Source organism: Castor canadensis, chromosome 5 (assembly GCF_047511655.1).
Source record: "Castor canadensis chromosome 5, mCasCan1.hap1v2, whole genome shotgun sequence".
In the NCBI taxonomy this organism is placed as follows: Eukaryota; Metazoa; Chordata; class Mammalia; order Rodentia; family Castoridae; genus Castor; species Castor canadensis.
Genome location: NC_133390.1, coordinates 136,214,607 through 136,235,016, shown reverse-complemented (window position 1 = coordinate 136,235,016; position 20,410 = coordinate 136,214,607). Strand labels below are relative to the sequence as shown.

Sequence of the window (20,410 nt, the reverse complement as noted above, 5' to 3'; positions counted from 1 at the left end):
AATAGTACCATTCAATTAGTTCCTGCAAGAAATTTCCACTTGAGAACACAATTGATGATTTGAATCCAAATGGATGTTTACCCTCATCAAAAAGGAATCTTGGAGAGTTTCCTGATACTTTTGGAACTCCTAACCAGTCCCATGAGGAAATCCTTAGAGAAGAATCCCAGAAAACTGATGGTGCAGCTTCTGGAATCTCACTGGTCAAGGCTGGATTATCACTGTCTGTGAGTGCCTATATAAATCCTCAGAGACTTACTTGTTCACATATGAGGACACTGCGGAGTATTTGATCACCAGGGGGCAAGACTCCCCTGATGTGCTACCTCCTAAGTGTTGATGGACAATGCAGCATTTCCCAAAATGAGTTCAATGGGACACTAGTTTTTTTCAATACAGTAAAATTATCTTCAGTATGGTTCCATGTGGAACCATACTGGTAGCCACTTGGGACCAAGACCCATTTCTAATGAGACTTTGGGTTATTCTAGTTTTAACTACACCCAGAAGTTTTTATTGAAAACTACTTGTTAAAAGCTGTTTCTTGAATTGACCAGTGGTTAAAGTAGTAATTTTCAACAAACAGAAGTGCTCTTCTTCAGTAGGGGTCCCTCTGTGTGTGTGTCTGCCTTACAGCCATTTCAGTGGAGAAATGGGAGAACAAGAAGCTGAGGTGAAATCCCAGGCAGGTACAGGAAGTTGGGGATGGGCCACTCTGAAGTTATACCACTTTAGAATGATGAGGGTCCTGAGACATTTAACCTGAATAGAGCACACTAGCTATGATACAAGGCTGAATACTTATTGAACATATACAGTATGTTAACAAAACAAAAGAACTCTCTATAACAAAAGAACTTTCTAGCTCCATTTCAGCAAAAACCAAGCTAAATGTTTTCCAGGTGTGAGATTCTGTATTCGGAGAACAGAAGAATAGAATAGAATAGACCATAGAAGGAACTATGGCTCTTTCAAGAGGGGCACTGTGAAAGGAATTCTTGTTTCTAGGACCTCTATCATTCCTTCCACTACTGAGACTGTGATTGTCATTTTATACTAAAGGAATTAAATATGCTAGCTTCCTCATATCTTTATTTCCCCTTATTTGCTTATTGCCTCAAAACTTAAGTCTTCTTGACAGAGAGGCAGGCTCATCCTTAAAGAGTTTGCTATTCCTCCAAAGACATCTGCTTTGTTAATTTAATTATCATTATGGAAAGGGTGGGAAACCCTTGCATACACCCCCACAAAACCAGTATTCCCATAGCCTACATGATCTGCTGATAGCACAGTCTACCCCTTTTGTGTAGTTGTTTTCATTAATGAATCCAGATACAAATCAAAAATTAATTTTGATACCTATGATTGTGTGGTTTTCTGTATTTAGTAAGTAATCTATAGTATATATTATACTATACTGTAGTATGTATATTACATATATATATACACACACATTACCCCTTAACTTAGGCTGAATCCTAGGATACCTGGGATACCAGGGATACAAAAGAAGGTCCCTGCCTTCAGTAAGCTTCCATCATTTCTAATCTTCATAGTAGTCCTGTAGGGTCAACACTACTAACTCATTCAGCTAGTGTGAATCAAATGCAAGCTTTAAGATTTGATCCCTGAACTGTTTTCATTATACCACCCTGCCTCTTTTGATTTAACAGAGAGTTAACTACACCACAGTATCTGGATCAATTAACCATCAGTGTATATCATAACAAAAGAAGAGCTCTGCAAAGATGCTTTTGAAAACAATGATGAACAAAGCCCTAACTTTCTTTTCTCTGGGCTAGACCTGGAGAAGTGAGAAGCTTGTAAAACTTTCCAAGTACAGTTGTACTAAAAGGAATGCTCTTTGTAAAGTGGGGCAGGCCTGAATACAGCTGGAGTCTAAGACCACATGCAGGACATAGGCTATTCCAAAACACTCAGGCCAAGGGGAAAGTGATGCTTACCAAGATTATAAGAGAGCAGACATCTTTTGAACTACCTGTACCCACAAAGTGAAATTCCCCAAATTGGCAATTTTATTTGTATCATTACCTAATACAGTACCTAACACACATTGGGCACTTAATTTGTCAAACTAATGAATAAAAATGGAGACTTTAAAGAGTTTCTTTAAATACTTGTTAATTCAGTCCAGAATACTATCTCTTTGATTCATTCATTTCACTACCACTTTTCCTATCCCACGTGCCCATCCTGGCAAAACGCATTTCTTTAAGCTCCATGTGAAAAGGGCTCTCACTTTTATTTCAAGAGGATTAAGCCTTTAAGAATGTCCATACAGCCTCTCATTCTTTTGACACCAGTTCTCTTGATCAAGCTGTGTTGAAAGTGGTTGCCTCACTGTGCCATTCCTCAGTGATACTCTGAAATTTTCCAGGTCATACTGAGGCCTCCATGTAGAATCTTTCCTGGAGGTCAACATACATTTACAGGGTGCCACTTGAAGTTCTGTGTACTGCCTCAGCAAACATTATTACTAGAGTTTTATATCAAGTTGAAAAAGAGCTGCAAACATACAATGAACAGGTTGTCAATGGTGACTGGATTTATCCTAGAAGAAAAGATTGAGTGACAACTGTGGGCTATCAAAGTATAGTGGCGTATCACTTCTACTACTGAGATTTTACTATGAATATGCTTCATCTGTCTTGTCTCAGAAGTGCTTTGCTGATGACAATTAGTAGAGATGTGTTACCTGCTATACCTGGGATAGGGAACTTTTAACTTGTGTCCAACCAGGAGAAGGGGAGGGAAGGAGGCATTATATGCTATAATATTGTATATTGCAGTCCACTTGGCCCTATCTCTGGGGCAAAGGTCAGCACACTGGGGCCTTGCTTTCAACAGCAAACGTTCCTCCTTATTATGTTGTAGTGTGGTAGTATTTATTTAATGTGGCCATTAAAGAATAAAAGACATCTTTCTGAAGAGTGCTGTTGATTGGATGTTTCTACATTTAAATGCTGAAAGATTCTCTACAGTACATTAGAATCCCATATGGGGTTCCTATGACCTCGCCACACCTGTGACCAATTACAACAGAACCTGGGGTGGGTCGTGGTGGGGGTGACCTAGGCATAAGCCTTTTAGAACATATCCAGGTGAATTTCTGGGTTTGAGAACTATGGCACAGGAGTCTCAAAGCTGGAAGAGCCCTTGTAAGTCATGTTGGGAAGGATCATCATTTTGTATAGGTGATTCAGATGGAGAGAAGGATTTAGATATTTTGATAAAATCTGTGGTAAAGTAGTATATTATTTTCCTAGAACTGCTTTAACAAAGTGCCAAAAACCTAACCAAGCTCAGTGTGCATACTTATATTTAACCAGTTACTCAGGAGTTGGACATTAGCCTGCGCAACATACTATCAAAAATAAAGTACCACAAACTTAAAATAATAAAAATTTATTCTCTCATAGTTCTGAGTACAGAAGTCTGAAACCAAGATGGGTCATGCTCCCTCTAAAGACTCTAGGGGAAAATTCTTCCTTGCTGTTGCCAATCTCTGGTGGCTCCTGGTTATAGCATCATAACTTTAACATTTGCCTCCATCTCCACATTAGTTTCTTTTCTGTGTCTGTTTCTCTTATTAAAAGGACATTAGGGACTGGTGAAATGGCTCAAGTGGTAAAGCACCTGCCTTGTAAGCATGAGGCCCCAAATTCAAATCCCAGTACTGCCCCCAAAAAAGAACACCAGCCTGGATTTAGTGCCCACTGCAAATGCATAATGATTTCATCTTGACCTCCTTAGCTAATACATCTTCAAGAACATATTTCCAAATAAGGTCCCATTCTGAGGTTCTGGATGGTCATGAATGGGAGTGGGGGAACTAGTCGATCTACTACAGGGGTAAGAAGGGGTTTCTATTTTACATTTCTAGCATCCAATTGACCTCATACAGATTATTCCTGGTTCTTCTACAAGTGATAAATACAGTGTTATTATTCTTGGTTCTTACATGAATTATTGAATACAAATTGCTAAAAATATTAGAAAAAAAAAACCACTTAGTACTGGGGGTGTAGCTCAGGGGTAGAGCACATGTTAAGCATGCATGAGACCCAAGTTCAATCCCTAGCACTGGAAAAAATAAAAGCTCTTTAATTATGCCAATAAAATACAGCTTCTGATCAATATTACTCAAGCTTTGAAAAGGTAGAAGTTCCAAGAGTTTGAGAGTTGATAATTCTCCTCTCATGATTAAGCAATGGCAAGTGGCAAGCGGTATAGTCATAAATTTTCACAGGAAATACAGCTGCCCCTCAGTATGTGCAAGGTATTCATTCCAGGACCACATTGGATACCAAAATCAGAGGATGTTCAAGTCCCTTATGTAAAATGGCTTGGTATTTGTATGACCTACATGCATTCTCTCACATACTTTAAATCATCTCTCGATTACTTATAATAACTAATATAATGTATGTGCTATACAGTTGTTAAACTATATTGTTTAGAAAATAATGACAAGGAAAAAAAAGTCTGTATGTATGCAATACAAACACATCCCTACTTCACCCTACTCCCTGAACATTTTTAATCCATGTTTGGTTGGATCTGCAGATGTGGAACTGAGAATACAGAGGGTTGAATTAATACCCTCAAAACAGTTTAATTTCAGCTTGGGAACATTCCCAAAGGTTAGTTACAAGCTTATCATTTATTTTCAGGTTTAACTGTTGAGTTGCTCCATAGAAATTAAGACTGGAACATAAATCTCTATTTTCTGATGCAGCTTCAGGCAGTTCATGTGAATTAAGAGTGTTTCTTCTCCTGCATCAGCCCTTATAGTGAGACCACAGAATAGGCCCAAATCTACTGGTGAAATTGAGTTTAACACAGAAAGTCTGGATATGAAAATTCTCATTATGGATCAAAACCTATGCATCTCATATTCATATATACTTAGGGCCTTTTTTTTGTCCTAAATACAGATGAATTTTCTGTATTTTCAGAATCACAAACGTACCCATATACTAAGATTTTCTCATTTTCATTTGAGCAGATTACTGGACAAATGATTTCTGGATTTTCAATGATAATATTTGTCTCGAATTAATTTAAGAACTATATCAGGGCTGGTGGAATGACTCAAGTGGTAGAGCACCTGCCTAGCAAGCACAAGGCCCTGAGTTCAATCCCCAGTACTGCTCCACCTCCAAAATATATATGCATATATATAATATATATCTTTTTTAAAATTTTATTTTGCAAAAGCAATTGGGTTTGCTGCATCAGTAACACATCTGGTATAACATGAAAAAGTGCACTTTTTTTTTTTTACATATATAGAAATACAAGCTAAGTAATGGCACTAGGAAATTAAATAGCCAGAAAGTACTTTTAAAATTTAATTTAAAAATTTCTAGTCACTTCATATAGGAATGGATCTTATCCTTTCTTACTTAATGATGCCTACTTCTTTGTGGGTTCAAGGTCGGCTTTTCTAGCTGTAGTGATACTTTTGTTTGCATCTTCCTTTGTTATTCCTTTCTGAGCCCAAGTCTTTTTTTTTTTCATTAAGGGTTTCTGCAAAAGCAATGGGCAGATTCCCTACCTTCAGACACCCTTTAGAGGCTGGTGAACCACGTGTTTATCTGGCTCTTGTAATGGGTTGTTAAAAGCATTTGTTCAGATATTTTCTTTTTATTTGTAGAGTTAGAAGTATTTTAGCAGGTGCACATTTGCATATAAAAGAGCACAAAAGATAAGAAGTTGAGGCTTTTTCTTTCTCCTCTCCTGAACCTCATCTCTCCTATCTCCCTTTATTCAGCATGTTTTCACTTTTTTTTTCTCTAGCAGTTTCTATTTTCTAACACAAAATGCATATCAGAAATTAAAAAAAATAGTCTTAGTGATCCTTCAGCACATTGCAGGAAGATAGATGATTGGGTTCTGGCAGTTTATGTAACAAAGTAAGGGAAATATATTTATCTCATTGTGTCATAAGTTTGGAATTCGTAGACAAAAGTAGATTTTAATCTATTAAATCTGGATACTACATGGGATGAAGACCTCTTGCCTTGTTTATGTTTTAAACTACAATATTTTCTACTTTGTAAACTAAAACTTGGCATGATTTGAATATGTAATAGAAGGTTGGCTGAGAGATTCAGAACTAAAACTTTATCTGTTTCTATATCTAAGAACATTCTAACTGAAAAGAACTGGATTCTTTTAGAAGTTTTTTTAAAAAATCTAATCATTTTCACTATTCAATAATTATCTGAGGGTTTAACATTACTAGTATGAAGAAGTGTCTCCCTGGGGTTATAAGATACAGGTTAGAAATTAAGTATAATATATGTATATACAAAATAGCACATTGTCCATATATATGGCATAATATGTTCATAAACATGTCCACTTATCTTCTCCCAAATGGTCCTTTCTTTATATAAAGCATTCTAAAAACATAACTATTTAAGCAAGTTACATTCTGAGGTAAATACCATATTGAATCAAATCTATTAAACATAGAGCTAATATATGCATATCTTTCATTTTTAAAGAGAAACCAAAAGAAATATAAAGGTACAATATGTAACTCACAGAAAATTTTGTTTTACAACCTCAGACAAATTTTTTAAGATTAAAGTAGAAAAATGATAAAGCCTAAAAAGTGCAACAAATAAAATTTGTATTTGCATTAAAAAAAAAAAAGAATTTACCAAGATGGGCGAGTAGAAGAAACCACAGTTTTGTTAGGATACCATTTAAAAGGTAAGAAAATGGCAGGCAGCCAGGCAAAGGAGCATAGCAGCCCCAGTCAGGGTTGAGAGTAGGTTTTATACCTTGGATTAGACTACTTTTGATTGTCTCCCTTTTTGTTAACCTTATTGATCATAGTTTGAATCCTTAGATCATAATTTGAATTTTGTGTGCAAGAACATTTCCTGGGTTTGGCCCCTATTTCCTCATTCCAGTTTTCAGTGCACTAGGCCCCTCCTTCCTCATCCCCCCCCCCCTTGGTATTTTGTTCCTGCTATGCCTCCTTAAGTGTGGAGGAGGGGGGAAGAGATGAGGGGGTTGTTTCCATGAGTTATCATAAAACTCATGTCCATCACTTTGCCTTTTTGCACCCTGAAGTTGATATCCTAGGAGGATGTCTGAATTGTTTGAAAACTCCTAGCAAAAAAGTATGCTCCTGCCTCCAAAGAGCTTGAAACCTGATCGATTTGATACAGACAGCTACTTAAAAATCGCCATTCAGCTGTTGCAGCTTCCCTTGATAATGTTTTAGGGTCAACCCTTTCAATAAGAAAGCTTCCTTAGCGTCTAGTTTGTATCCTTCAGCTGCAGTTTCCCCATTAAATGTTCTTGTGCCACTTTTAGTAAACATAAAAACTGCTCACTAAATTTAGTTTCTAGGTTGTAAATATGTTCTCTTTAGCCTGTACAATGTTTTATTCAAAGAAAAAAAAAAAGGTAGCAGTCTGGCAAGATGAGGCCTACTTTCCCACCTGGCAGCAATTGGGTACTGCTGGGGGAACAGCTATGGGATAGTGGCATGCTTACCAGCCACTGGAGGGTTGTCCCTCCAACTTTATTATCCACCTTGCCAAAGTCACCTTGTGGTACCTTCTTGGCCCCAAGAGACATTTGTGTTCACTATACCCTCCCTGTCCAGTCCATTTGCAATATCTGTGTCCTTGAACCCTGACTCCCTCCCTTTTCTGACCTTGTTTCTATGCAACTTGTGTACGCTTTAAACTCTCCTTTTATTTTTTTTAATCAAACAAGTTTCGTTTTTCCTACGTGGATCATCTCCCAATTCTGTACTTGTTTTATGCAGCAATTCTGACTAAAATAAAGGTATGATATATGCCATGGGGTGAAGGATTTCAGCTCTGATGCATCTGACCCTTGATAAAGAAGTGCTATTCCTAGCTGGGTGCTGGTGGCTCACACCTGTAATCTTAGCTCCTCAGAGGCAGAGATTAGGAGGATCATGGTTTGAAGCCAGCCTGGCTAAATAGTTTGTGAGACCCTATCTTGAAAAAAATCCATAACAAAAACGGACTGGTACAGTGGCTCAAGGTGTAGACCCTGAGTTCAAACACCAGTATTGCAAAAAAAAAAAAAAAAAATTCTGTTCCTCCAGTTGGTTTCATTTTTGTGGTCCTGCGTCAGTTACATTTATTCCTCCAAGTGAATGCACTTCATCCTTGTACCTTTTAACTTTCACTTTGTCCTTAAACCACTGGAAGAAGCATGCACTGGGGCTTGGATAAGCAACATGTTCAGCAGTCCTCAGCCTGATTTTCCAGTTCAAAGTAGATAAAAAGCTACTCCTGGCAGCCTTCAGTGATTCTCTGGTTGAAGAAAGGCCACAGAAGATTTAAGAACGCAGTACCAGTGAGGAACATGGTTGGGAAGGGGTTAGCCTTAGTGGAAGGGGCAAGAAAGTGAGCCATCTCCCTCCAAAGCTGATGGTCAGCAAAAAGTAGACTTTGCAAGCCTTTAAAGGAAAGCCTGATGACAGGGGCCAAGTCTTTCAAGAAGAAAGGGAAGGAGCACTCCTGTAATCCCAGTACTTGGGAGGCTGAGGCAGAAGGATCGAGAGTTAGAACCCTGCCTGGGCTACACAAGGAAACTCTGTCTCAAAAAGAAAAAAAAAAAAAAAAAAGGAGGAGAATGAAAGGAAGGAATGGAGACCAACCAGAATGGAAAGCATGAGGAACATGGAAAAGGCACATCTTTTCCAGAGTGTTATTTAAAGTCAATTCACTTCCTATCAGTAGTTTTCTCCTTTGCTAGACTCAGACCATTAATAATGTCAGCACTGTCTTATGTTTGGGCAAGAATGCTTAATTCTCCCCAATCTGAAGTTACCTCACAAATACCATCTTGATATTTCTTACAGAAATTCTCTTCCAAAAGCCAGTGGCATGTGTTGTCCTGGTTTCTGAAAAGCTGGTTCCTGGAGTCAGTTGTTTGGTGGTTTACCTTAAGACAATAGATGAAAAAAAAAAGACAATAGATGAGAGGAATTGCAAACCCTGACCATCTGCCGAGAGCCAGGAGTCTCTGTTGCTCAAGTAGCTGCTCCCTTTTTTGTTTTTTAGTTTCTATGTTTGCTGTCTTTTCCTTGACCAAGTAACTTTAATTGAATGCAGAAATAGCCTGTGGCCATTAAGATCTGGACTACTATCTTAAAAGCTGAAAATCTTTCTGATTTATAAAATAAAACATTTTCACCTCTTTTATAGTGATTCTGCTTACCTTTAGAATTTAGACACTTTGTCTTTGATTTTTATTAATTTCCCCTCCCTAAACTGCTGTAGGCTCATGTAATCTCCGATGAGAAGATTCCCAAATTCTTTGTGTTCCACATGGAAGCATACAGGCAGGATACATGAGTGTAATAAGGGAAGTAATAGAGTTTATTAAAGATTAAGGAAAGGAGTTACAGAAGGCCCTTGTGGGGCCAGGTGGAAACCAGAAGCAGAGAGTGTCTTTCTCTTGTTAGGTGCTTTTAAAACTACACTAACCTTTGGGAAGGGAAAAACCTGGTGATTCTGAACCACCAATAATGGATGAGTAGGGAGGGGCATGGTGGTCCTTGGGCTGAGGTAGGGGTGGTTTTAGTTGCCCCCACCCCCATAGGGCATGAATAATCGGTACATATTTTCAATTGAAAAGAAGACTCAAAGAGAAGAATGTTGAACCTGAAATATTAGGACATAAATGTTTTAAGAGTCCTGAACTTTTCTATCTTAGCCTGCCTCAACTACACAACACTTCTGAAGTAATGTGGATGTTAGCATTAATTAGAGAATATTACAGGCCTTCCTTTTGGAGCCTTCTCTCCACCAGGAAACACTTTAATCCCAGGCCATTATGTACACACACACACACACACACACACACACACACAGTATTGCCTTAGAATTTATTATCTTCAGAGTTGAGTCCCCCGATCTGTACATATTTTAATTATATAGTATTTAATATTCCCAAGTATGATGCTCATTTTGAATACTCTTAATTTGTTGATTCTCAATAAGATAAGTTATATTTTATTCTTCGGTGTGATGGTAGTTTAATCCAGTAGTAAGAGGTTCATGGTTAAATTCATAAATTGAGCCTTGGTCAAAGGAGGAATGGACCAATTCCTGACACTGACTGCAGGAATCCTTTTGTGGCCATGTTGAAGATGGGGGGAGGGTTGCTGTTTTGTTTTTAATATGCTACAACTAATTCCTAGAAGGTAACACCCACGCACAGGAAATCAATGTGAGTCAATGCCCTGTATAGCTATCCTTATCTCAACCAGCAAAAACCCTTGTTCCTTCCTATTATTGCTTATACTCTCTCTACAACAAAATTAGAAATAAGGGCAAAATAGTTTCTGCTGGGTATTGAGGGGGTGGGGGGGAGAGGGAAGGGGCGGAGTGGGTGGTAAGGGAGGGGGTGGGGGCAGGGGGGAGAAATGAACCAAGCCTTGTATGCACAGATGAATAATAAAAAAAAAAATTAAAAAAATACGCTACAACTAATTCTCCATCCTTCATTTCATCCAGATATCCTTAAGACAAGGTAATGGGGAAGGTTCTGTCACTTGGGTCCTTTACATAATTTTTGTTAACTGTTTTCCCAGCTTTCTTCTCCAATGTAACATATAGCAGATGCAGTTTGAAACCCTGCAGGGCCAAGGGTGTCTTGTGAACATGAGCCAGCTCTAGACAGCTGCTGATTTCTCTGAGCACCTGGCTTTGCTTCCTGCAGATTTGTTCTCTCCTTCTCTATTAGATTAGGTTTCTTTGGCTGTGGGACTCTGGACTTACCCTTTTGTCACTGTCCTTCCTGATCCTCTCACCATTCACTCAGCCTACTCTTAGAGCCTTCACTCCAGTGTGAGAGCCTGAGAGCAGGGACAAGGAGTGCTCCCAAGTGAGTCTCTGGCTCATTCCTACAAATGCTTCTGCAAGACTTGGAGTGGAGGAAAACTGTTTTTGCTCTGATATTGAAAATATCCACAGACCCACCCAGAAAATGGGTGGAACTTGCTGTCCCAAACAAACTCTTACAATTCATCTTTGAGTCTTAAAACCTAGATTCAACTACATTGTTTTTTGTTTGTTTTCAGAATTTCTTTAAAAAAAGTGATAGTTCAAAAATAATTTTCATGCATTTGAAAAGTACTAACCTCAAGGGCCAGGTGTGGTGCCTAATGCCTGTAATCCCAGATACTTGGGAGGTGGAAATTGGGGAGATCATGGTTCAAGGTAAGCCTGGGCAAAAAGTTTGAAGATCCCATCTCAACAATAAGAGAGGCATGGTGGCATGTGGCTATGAACCCAGCTACTCAGAAAGGCATATGAAGGGGGACTGTGGTCCAAGGCAGGCCTGGGCAAAACTGCAAGACCCAATCTGAAAAATAATTAAAGCAAAAAGGAATGAGGGCATGTCAAAGTGGTAGAACACCTGCCTAGCAAGTACAAAGCCCTAAGTTCAAACCCTATTACCACAAAAAGAAAAAAAAAAAAGTGTCAACCTCATAGGAAGAATGTAAGAGATCTCTGTGAGCAGCAGAACATTCAGTGTCTCTGTGCTTCATTTCTCAATCAATAGACACAAAAGCCTACCAGTTGCTGAAGAATTCTACCCTTCAGGATAATGCAAATCAAACTGTTGAGAGATTTCAAAAGAGACATACTTCTGCATCACAATTTTCAAGTAAGAGTGGATTCAACGCTTCATATTAGGCCAGGGTCCCAGGGCAACAGCCAGTGCTGTATTCAGGAAAAGGTGGTCATTTTTTGAAGATTTCTAGTTTGTTTAATAACAGGTTGTAACCAAGTCAGAGTGAGTGAGTGCTTTTTCAGCCTTGGCAAACAGCCCTCCCTTCTGGATATGTAGGGCCTAGCATGGCCCTTAGAGGTTCTTGGATTCTGCTTGCTATATCATGATAGTAACTTATCACTAACCACTGTAGGAAATGTCCCAATTTATTCTCTCTCTCTCTCTATTGCTGTCTCTCTCTCTCTCTCTATCTCTCTCTCTCTCTCTCTCTCTCTCTCTCTGTCTGTCTCTCTTTCTCTTAGCGGTCTTGGATCATGATCCTCTTACCTACTCTACCTGCACAGCTGGGATTATAGGCATGTGTACTATGCCAGGGTTTCCTAGGTTGTTTTTTTTTTTTAATTTTTTTGTGTGGTATTTAGGTTTGAACTCAGGGCTTTTGTGCTTGCTAGGCAGATGCCCTACCACTATAGCCACATCCCCAGCCTTCCAGCTTTGTTTGTGGTTTCTTAATCATCAGAAAGGCAGTGTTACTCTGGGCTGACAACTCAACTAGAATATTGGGAGATTTTGAGTTATAATGAAAAACTATAAATTCCAGGAAAGCTAAGTGTTAAGCTTAAATGTGGTTCCTTTAATCTAGGATTTTGTTTTAATTATAATTTTATAATTTTCTTTTTTTTTGTTTTTTCCATAGTTTTTGTTTTATTATACCTTCTTTTTTTAGGTATTAGTCACTTCAACCCCCTTTATTTAAAAATTAATAAAGAAGAAAATACACATTAATGGCTTTATTTTTATTTTTATGTGCCATAATTTTGCCTTTCAGAGTTGGACAGTGATTACCTAATATCATATAATTCAGATTTCCCAGTTGTCTCAAAGATATCTTCTTCAGACAGATATGTTTGCAAGGGATGTACTTCTGATGCATCAGAACCAGCTGAAGCATGCCTCATTCCTCATGACACTCCAGATACCAAGCACTGTACAGAGCCCCTTAGTGGACACTCAAGAGTCAGATGCTCTGAGCTATCTGTATTCAGGTTGTCTGATTGCCAAGAAGGTGTGGCAGATGCTGCAAGTATCTGGAAGAAAGGAGGGATGGGATTGATTATGTTCATTTTTCCCCACAAAGAAGCAGATTTGTTCAGAGAGGGAGTGAGTACAGGAAGAGGAGGTGAGGGCCCTGGGAACAGAACATCCTTTCCCATAATTCTTCCTTATCAGTGAGCAATAACCCAAAGGGTAGATCTCCTTTTCTGTCATTAATCTGCAGCTGTATAGTTTCTTCACTTGTCTAAAGGGAGCAACAGAGCATTCCCTTCTAACCCCAAGGAGCACTGGAGAGATAAATGGCAAGGACAGGATGCAGCAGAGGCTGGTTTTACTCTGATGGCAGAACCAACCCCTCCCAAGACCTATACCTAGGGGCTGCCCAGCATTCTTAGTAAGAACCAGGTAGTTAACTCCTCATAGGTCAGTGAGGGCAATAGTTCCACTGTGCTAGTACTCCTGAACACCAAGAACATACCCACCCAAAGAGGTACAAACTAAAGCAGGTTTAAGTATAAGCTGTTGTCTTCTGCTCAGGTAGCCTTCTGAGCCAGGATGTACAGGGAAAGGGACCCTCATCACCTTTTTTCCTTTTACAGAAAATATATATGCCCAAGCAAAAGTCACCCTTGAAAACTAGACTTTTTTTCTTTTTTCAAATGAGAAGATTGAACCAAAAAAACTTTGGGGGCCCAATTTGAACATATAAACTTCAAATAATACAGATGGAAAAGTCAAATGCTACTAATGAAATACTACTAATGATCTCTTGGCATCCTTTTTTACAAATTCTGTCAAGTGATGAATTTAGCAGTCTAAAAATAGCATCGATTGAGTTCCTTTGAGGATTTTGTGTATTCCCCAATTTTATTTTGTTATTCAAAAGTATAGTTACTGAAAAGACACTGTGTAACTAAGAATATATCTAAGGCCACAGTCTTTTCTGAAGAATAATTTTAAGGAAGTAACATATCAACAGCACCTTTAGGAAAACTGATAATCTCTGCTTCCTTCCAAAAAGAGGCTTCAAAAGAACTTAGAATCCCTGAGTGTTAATGAGGTCTTTCCAAGGGCAGCTTCCTTTTAGGGACTTAGCTTCTGAAGCATATAATGTCACTGCTGAGCTCTGGGTTCCAGTTTTAGTCATTCGATGAGTGAAGAATGTGTTTAGATTTAATAGAATCAGAAGAGACTAACCTAGGCTAGAGAATTTATCTCTTTGGAATATTATCGTACTATGCAAAACTGTTTAAAAATTAATTTCTGACTGGGCATAGTGGTGAATTTCTGTAATCCCAGCACTTGAGAGGCTGAGGCAGGAGGATCATGAGTTCAAGGCCAGGCTGGGCTACAAATAGTAAGACCTTATCTCAAGAAAAAAAACGAAAACAAAAACAAAAAAGAATAGTCCCAGGCACAGAACTAGCTGTATTGTTGTGGCACTCTTTCTTATGAAATCTGCTTTCATCCTGGAAAGAAAAAACTCTTTTGATTGGAAAGTTATGGATTGAATAACAGCTATAATTTCTCTTATTAAGTATTGATGGCCCCTTATTTACAGTGGCTAAACTTAGATTTTCCAACTTTACAGTGGTGCAAAAGTGATACATGCTCACTATTCACAATAGCTAAGATGTGGAATCAACCTAGATGCCCATCAACAGATGAATGGATAATGGATACACAACAGAATTTTGTTCAGCCATAAAGGAATGATATTCTATCATTTGCAGCAAAAATGGACGGAATGGAAACAATTATGTTAAGTGAAATAAGTCAGATGCAGAAAGACAAATTCCTTGTGTTCTAGCCCACATGTGAATGTTAAAAAAAAAGTTCTTCAGAGTGTATAATAGTGATTACTAGAAGCTAGGAAAACAAAATAGTGAGAGGATAGATAATGGGTACCCCAAACACAGTTAGATAGAAGTAGCAAGTTCTAGTGTTCTACAGAACAGTGGGGGACTATAGTCCACAATGACCTATTATACATTTTATAAATAACTAGAAGAAACCAGCTCAAAAGCTTCAAACACAAAGTAATGATAAGGAGATGGAAATGTTAATTACCCTAATTTCATCATTATATATTGTATACATGTATTGACATATCACATTGTATCCCTTAAATATATATAATTATTACATGCTAGTCAAATAATGTTTTAATGTTTAGGAGATGGAAGTGTTCACTGCCCTGATTATACCATTACACAATACACATATATCTAATTATTAATTATACTCCATAAATTTGTACAAATGAAATATTTTTAAAAGTGGCATGCATTCAGTAGAAACTGTACTTTTAATTTTGAATTTTGATCTTTTCCCAGGCTATCAATATGCAGGATGATATTCTCTTAATGCTGGGCAGTAGCAGTGAGACCATCTCCCAGTTAGCCACATGATCATGGGGGTAAACACCCAGTACTGTGCAGTGCAGTGTTAGTAGCTATGATGTTCAGTAGGTAGCTACATTAAATGTATTTTCAACTGATGATAGCTTTATTGGAATATAAACCCATTGCAAGTTGAGGAACATCTGTGCTTCCTTTTATTGAATAGTTATTGTATGACAGGCATTTTGTAAAGGACTTTAAATGCATGATCTCATCTCTTCTAGGTTTATTTTTGTATTAAATGTTTCATTCATTCATTTTTAATTTTGTTTTTCCTGGAATGTATTTCAAAACTATAAATGTACATCTAGGTACTGCTTTATCTTCATCCCACAACTTTTATTATGTAGTTCTTATATAGTTATTCAAGCCTGAGTATTTTATATTTTTTATTAAGAATTTTCCTTTAAGCCATAATACCTTTATGGGCATGTTTGTTTCTAGTTTAATAGAATTTTGCACAGAAAATAAAATTTGTGTGCTATAAATTAAAAATATTTAAAATGTATAGTACTATTAAAAATGCTAATAATTAGTTTATTTTTATTAATTTATTCATAAGTGAAATGACACTTTATAGATTGTATAGTCAAGTACCCTATAGTCAATTCTCTCATTTCATACTCAAAATAACACCTTGTGCTTTGCAAGATCCCAAATTCTCTGGCATTTAAATCACACAAGAAATTCTGATGGTGTGTCTGTCATTGTAGTTAGATCTTGCCTTGCCTTGGTACTCTTTTTTCCATTCAGTTATACATTACCTTTTTGTCTTTACCCTCTGATCCTGGGGACTTCTTTGAGCTTCAAAGAGAAGCAGAAGGCCAGCTGGTAGGATGAAGTGAAGATAGTGGTGGGGATGTGTGCTCTGAACTTAGGATCCCACCCCCACTTTTAACTATTGAAGAAGCAGTGCATGTTTCAATTATTTTCTTAGTCAGGTGTTTTAGGTCTCTGCTCCTAGATCTGTCACTAAGGAAAGCCACTTACGCCTTGAGCCTTAGTTTTCATACCCGAAAGTCCTTGGCCTGTTAAACATGCAGCGACCCTCTCGGGCTGAATGTGGACACATTGTTAAGAGAATTGCTTTGCTTCAGAGGTTGTTATGTGCAGGCAAATGGGTTGCAGGTTAGAAACTCAGCAAATGCTGTTGCAAAGCTGTCCATACACTCTCTATTTGGGATCTAGGGTGACTACCAGTTAAGAACTACCCAAGGCTGAGGGCACCCAGAAGGAAGGGATCAGAAAATTCCCCATGAGCTGGGAATAGTGGGGACAGTCCAGTTAACCCAGCTCCAGGAAGAGAGGTGTATTGTAAATCGTCTTCCTCAACCTTTTCAGGCTGAGAGAGTGGCCTTGATAGTTTTCAGTGGAAATTCAGTCTCTATGGAATGGAAAATAGAGGATTTGGCATAGGGGTTTAAGAGTGGGTGGGAAGGGTAACTGTCATCCAGGAGTGTCCATTATTTCTGAGACTTGGTTCCCAGCACCCATTATCTTGGTGAGCCATTACTGCCCATGTATCATAACAATCTAGTACAGTGTGCCACAGTAAAGACCCAGTGCTTATGTGTACATATTGATCATTTAAAATAGAGCTCTCAAAACCTCTATCTTAGGAGCTTTTGAGAAATGAGGCCCCAAAAGCTCATGCCTTGTGTGGCTTAAGCAGCAGCTTCCTCTGTTGGCATTTGTTTTACCAAAGTTCCTGGGAGGCTGTTTTTCATCCATTTGTTTTATTGCTGCCTGAAAACTAAGGCTCACGCTCCATGTTTGTGCTTATTACAGGTTCGAACATTGACAGCAGCACATTCAAGACAAGAACAACTCACAAAATTGTTTCGGAAGCTAATTTTTCATCTAGTGAAGGAAGTTCTTTGTCAAGGTAAAGTCATGAAAGTTTCTGAATGGCAGCAACAAGATGAGAAATGTCACTATGGAATGAATTAAACTTAGCTGCGTATTATTTTGTTGTGTGATGGAGGGTTGTGTTTGGGCTTTTGTTTATCTAAAATAACAGTTGAAACTTTAGTCTACCTTTGAAAATATTTGCACCAGAGCCAAGTATTGTTTTGCAGCTGTTGTTTCCCGGGTTTAAGACTCAATTGACACCTCAGTGAACCACAAATTAGCGTCTACAGCTGCTCGCAGTAGGACTGCTTAGAGACCACACAATGGAGGTTGTCAGAAAAAGGGCAGAGAGAAAACATCAGGCCTTAAAAGAAATAAAGTGCCATGTTTCTTTTTTCTGAGATGACTGATATATAAACCAGCAATTGCTGAGTATTAGTTTTTGTATTCTTTTTACCAAGTATTTAGGCTAGATTACTCTTTCCTTTTCTGATGCTTTCTTACCTATTATCCTTAAAGAACAAAATTTATCTTTTCATGTCTGTTAAACTGTAGCACTTATAAGTTTTTTGATCATTGACAAGTGATTTTTGTGCTGAATTTATCAATAATATTCAGTACATGCGGTAGCTTCAAGTCATAAAGCGAATTTATAAATGGGAGTATAAGCAATCATTTGATGAAATGCCTACCCTTTAAACTTTGGGCTAAATGTCGTTTAAAACAGCACAGTAAGTTTTCTTTTTGCTCAGTAAAAAGATGTACTTTAGATGAATGTATTATATTTGAATTTACTACTTGACCCTGATGAAGTTTTAAAACAGGACCTTTGCATTTCTAATATTACATATAGTGTCCCATAATAAAAATGATCTGATCCACAAATGTCACATTGAAATGAAATGAAAATCCTGCCTTCATTTATATTTTATAAGAGCAATATTTTTAGAACCTATAATATATAGATGAGGCTAGTTTTCTAAAATTCTTACTTTTAGAAACTTGACAAGTATCCAAAGCAATTATTTAATTATCAAATTATTGTCTTTAATACCCAACTTTTCATTCATATTGTTAGAGGAAGTGGGAAATAACTGGGTTAGGAAGAGTGCTGAAGTATTATGTTGTCACGATTGTACTATAAATTCAAGTTCTCAGTCTTTTAAAAGAATTTTTAAAGGCCAGAAATTCTACAAATAGTTTTCAGGGTTTAATGTTACCATTTGGCTTAATGATACATCCCTTTCATTTTTAAAAGGGTGTATTATTTAGAAGTGTTTGTCTCCATTATGTTTTAGAGACATTAAAAAGCCAAATTTGTCTTAAACTTTTCTTTTATATATGTTCTTTGGGAATAGTTAAATACATTCAGATAGCAATTAGATTTTATAGAACATTTTTTCAGTCTGATGATTTCACATCTTGTCTATATTTCACCAAATTAAAATCAAACTTTTTTATACAAATTAAGACAGAGGCCTTTTGTTATTACTGTTGGTTCTGCATAAAATTAATTTCCTAATACATTACAAGTAATCTCATCACCCCCTTTAAGAAAAAAAGAAACCAAAAAAACCTAAATCCACAAAAAGGTCTTCCAGGAACCCTTGGTTTTAGACACTTGATAATAATCCAGTGATGAAAAGGTCTGGGCATCAAGTGCATGGTTTGGCGTGCTGTTTGTCACAGTTTGGTTCTTGTGCTGGGTTTGGTATTGTTAACACCCCACCCTAGGCTTTGGAGAGCTCTGGTCTTGCTGTTTGTGCCTGGCTTCACTGAAATTTCTTAGAGGCTTACATTTAAGGATCCCACTTACTGCAGTCACTCCTTGTGCTTTATTGCTTTTACAAGTGGTCTCAAAACCCAGTACTTGAGAATAAACATAACAGTGCAGTGCTGCTGTAGCACTTTTAAAAATTCTTCTTTGCTCTATTTTGTCAGTGAGCTGATGAGCAACCTCAAAAAAAAAAAAAAAAAAAAAAGCCCCACTGGACCTTAAAAAAAAAAAAGAAAGAAAGAAAAAAATGGCTTCCTCTGATGTCCTAGAGACAATAATTATGATGTGCTAGCTAAGCCCAAACTACAGCTGAGGGATTTTACTTTAAAGCAGCGGCTTGGGCGCAAAAATGCATTTATAGTTCTTTGTCTGCACCTCATTATGTGTGGGCCTGATTCATTAAGTAATTGGTTTGCAGTTGTTTACATGAGTATTAAGGCCTTCTTTTCAGCCGCCTTTGAGAGATACATTGTGCAAATGTTGCCTGTGATGAATGCAGAATGAGGGCCAGAGGGTCCGTCCTATTGGCTAAACAGTGCACTCTGTTGAAAAGCCAGAGAAAGGGATTGGGTGCTGCTTTGCATAGCAATGACTTTCTTAATAAGCGTTACAGATTAATACACACAAGCTATAAAAGATGCAAAGAGATACTCTTAGCACATTTATACATGCTCGTTTCATTGTGATGGTGGTGGGGTCCGGGTGCTTTCATATTCCATTTTTCAGAGCAGCAGCTTCAGTGCATGAGCCGTAATAGAATCCAATGTTTATTGTATTATAAATCACGGGCAAGTAGGCAGATCGGCAACAGTTTATTATTAAAGATTCTTTCAGTGTAAATCTTTTTCTACCATTGTATTTGCTTCAGTAAAATCATTTTGTGGTTGAGTGGGGATGAAAGGAATAATGTACGAAGCAGTGAGTCCTAATAGGAAGCTGTTCTTCGAGTAAAGACCACTTGTTCCCTTTTGTTCAGGGGTGCATGCCAGAGCTTCCTCTCCTCTGCAAACATTGTCTCGCTTTACCTTCCCCAGGAAGCGGTTTTCACTCTCCCAGATCCGTTTATTCAATCGAGAGTATATCTTAGCAGGCTGCCTTGTAACTTTAGCTTAGTGGTTTCTGGCTTGTAACTTCAGCTTTCTGGTCAGATCAAGATAATGTTTTTGCCAAAAGAAAAAGAGTGCATGCTTGCAACGTAATGGCCTGGGGGGAAGGTAGCAGAAGTCACCCAGCTACCACACTCTTGACAGTGCTGTGTGGGTGGCATTCAGTGCCAGCCCTGTGGCCATGGGAGCGGCCAGTGGAGGGCGCCAGCCTGTAGCTGATGTTCTGATCCTCTCTTGCCTGGTCGCTGTGCTGTTTTCCCTTGGATAATATAAAAGTTACGAGAAATTTATTGTCCACCAGGAAAAAATGAGTTTTTTCCTGGAAATCTATAAGGTTTTTAAATAAAAGTGCCTATCTCCATCTCTGGCCAATCTGTATTTGCCTTAAATTCTTCTGAATTAATAACTTTCTAAGTATTCCACGTTTCTTTTCATAAATCCGCATT

At 37.9% G+C, this 20,410-nt stretch overlaps 1 protein-coding gene across 6 annotated transcripts in view; it reads left to right on the top strand.

The window, feature by feature from the left end:
- Positions 1 to 20,410, top strand: part of Kiz (kizuna centrosomal protein) — a 111,963-nt gene that overhangs the window by 83,785 nt on the left and 7,768 nt on the right. For 3 of the 6 annotated variants that reach the window (XM_074074228.1, XM_074074226.1, XM_074074227.1), the window contains 2 exons: positions 11,602 to 11,706; positions 17,019 to 17,115. In XM_074074228.1, the coding sequence (XP_073930329.1) occupies positions 11,602 to 11,706; positions 17,019 to 17,115 (202 nt within the window). The remainder of the gene's footprint in view (positions 1 to 11,601; positions 11,707 to 17,018; positions 17,116 to 20,410) is intronic. The other 3 variants (XM_020176662.2, XM_074074230.1, XM_074074229.1) reach the window with 1 other exon arrangement.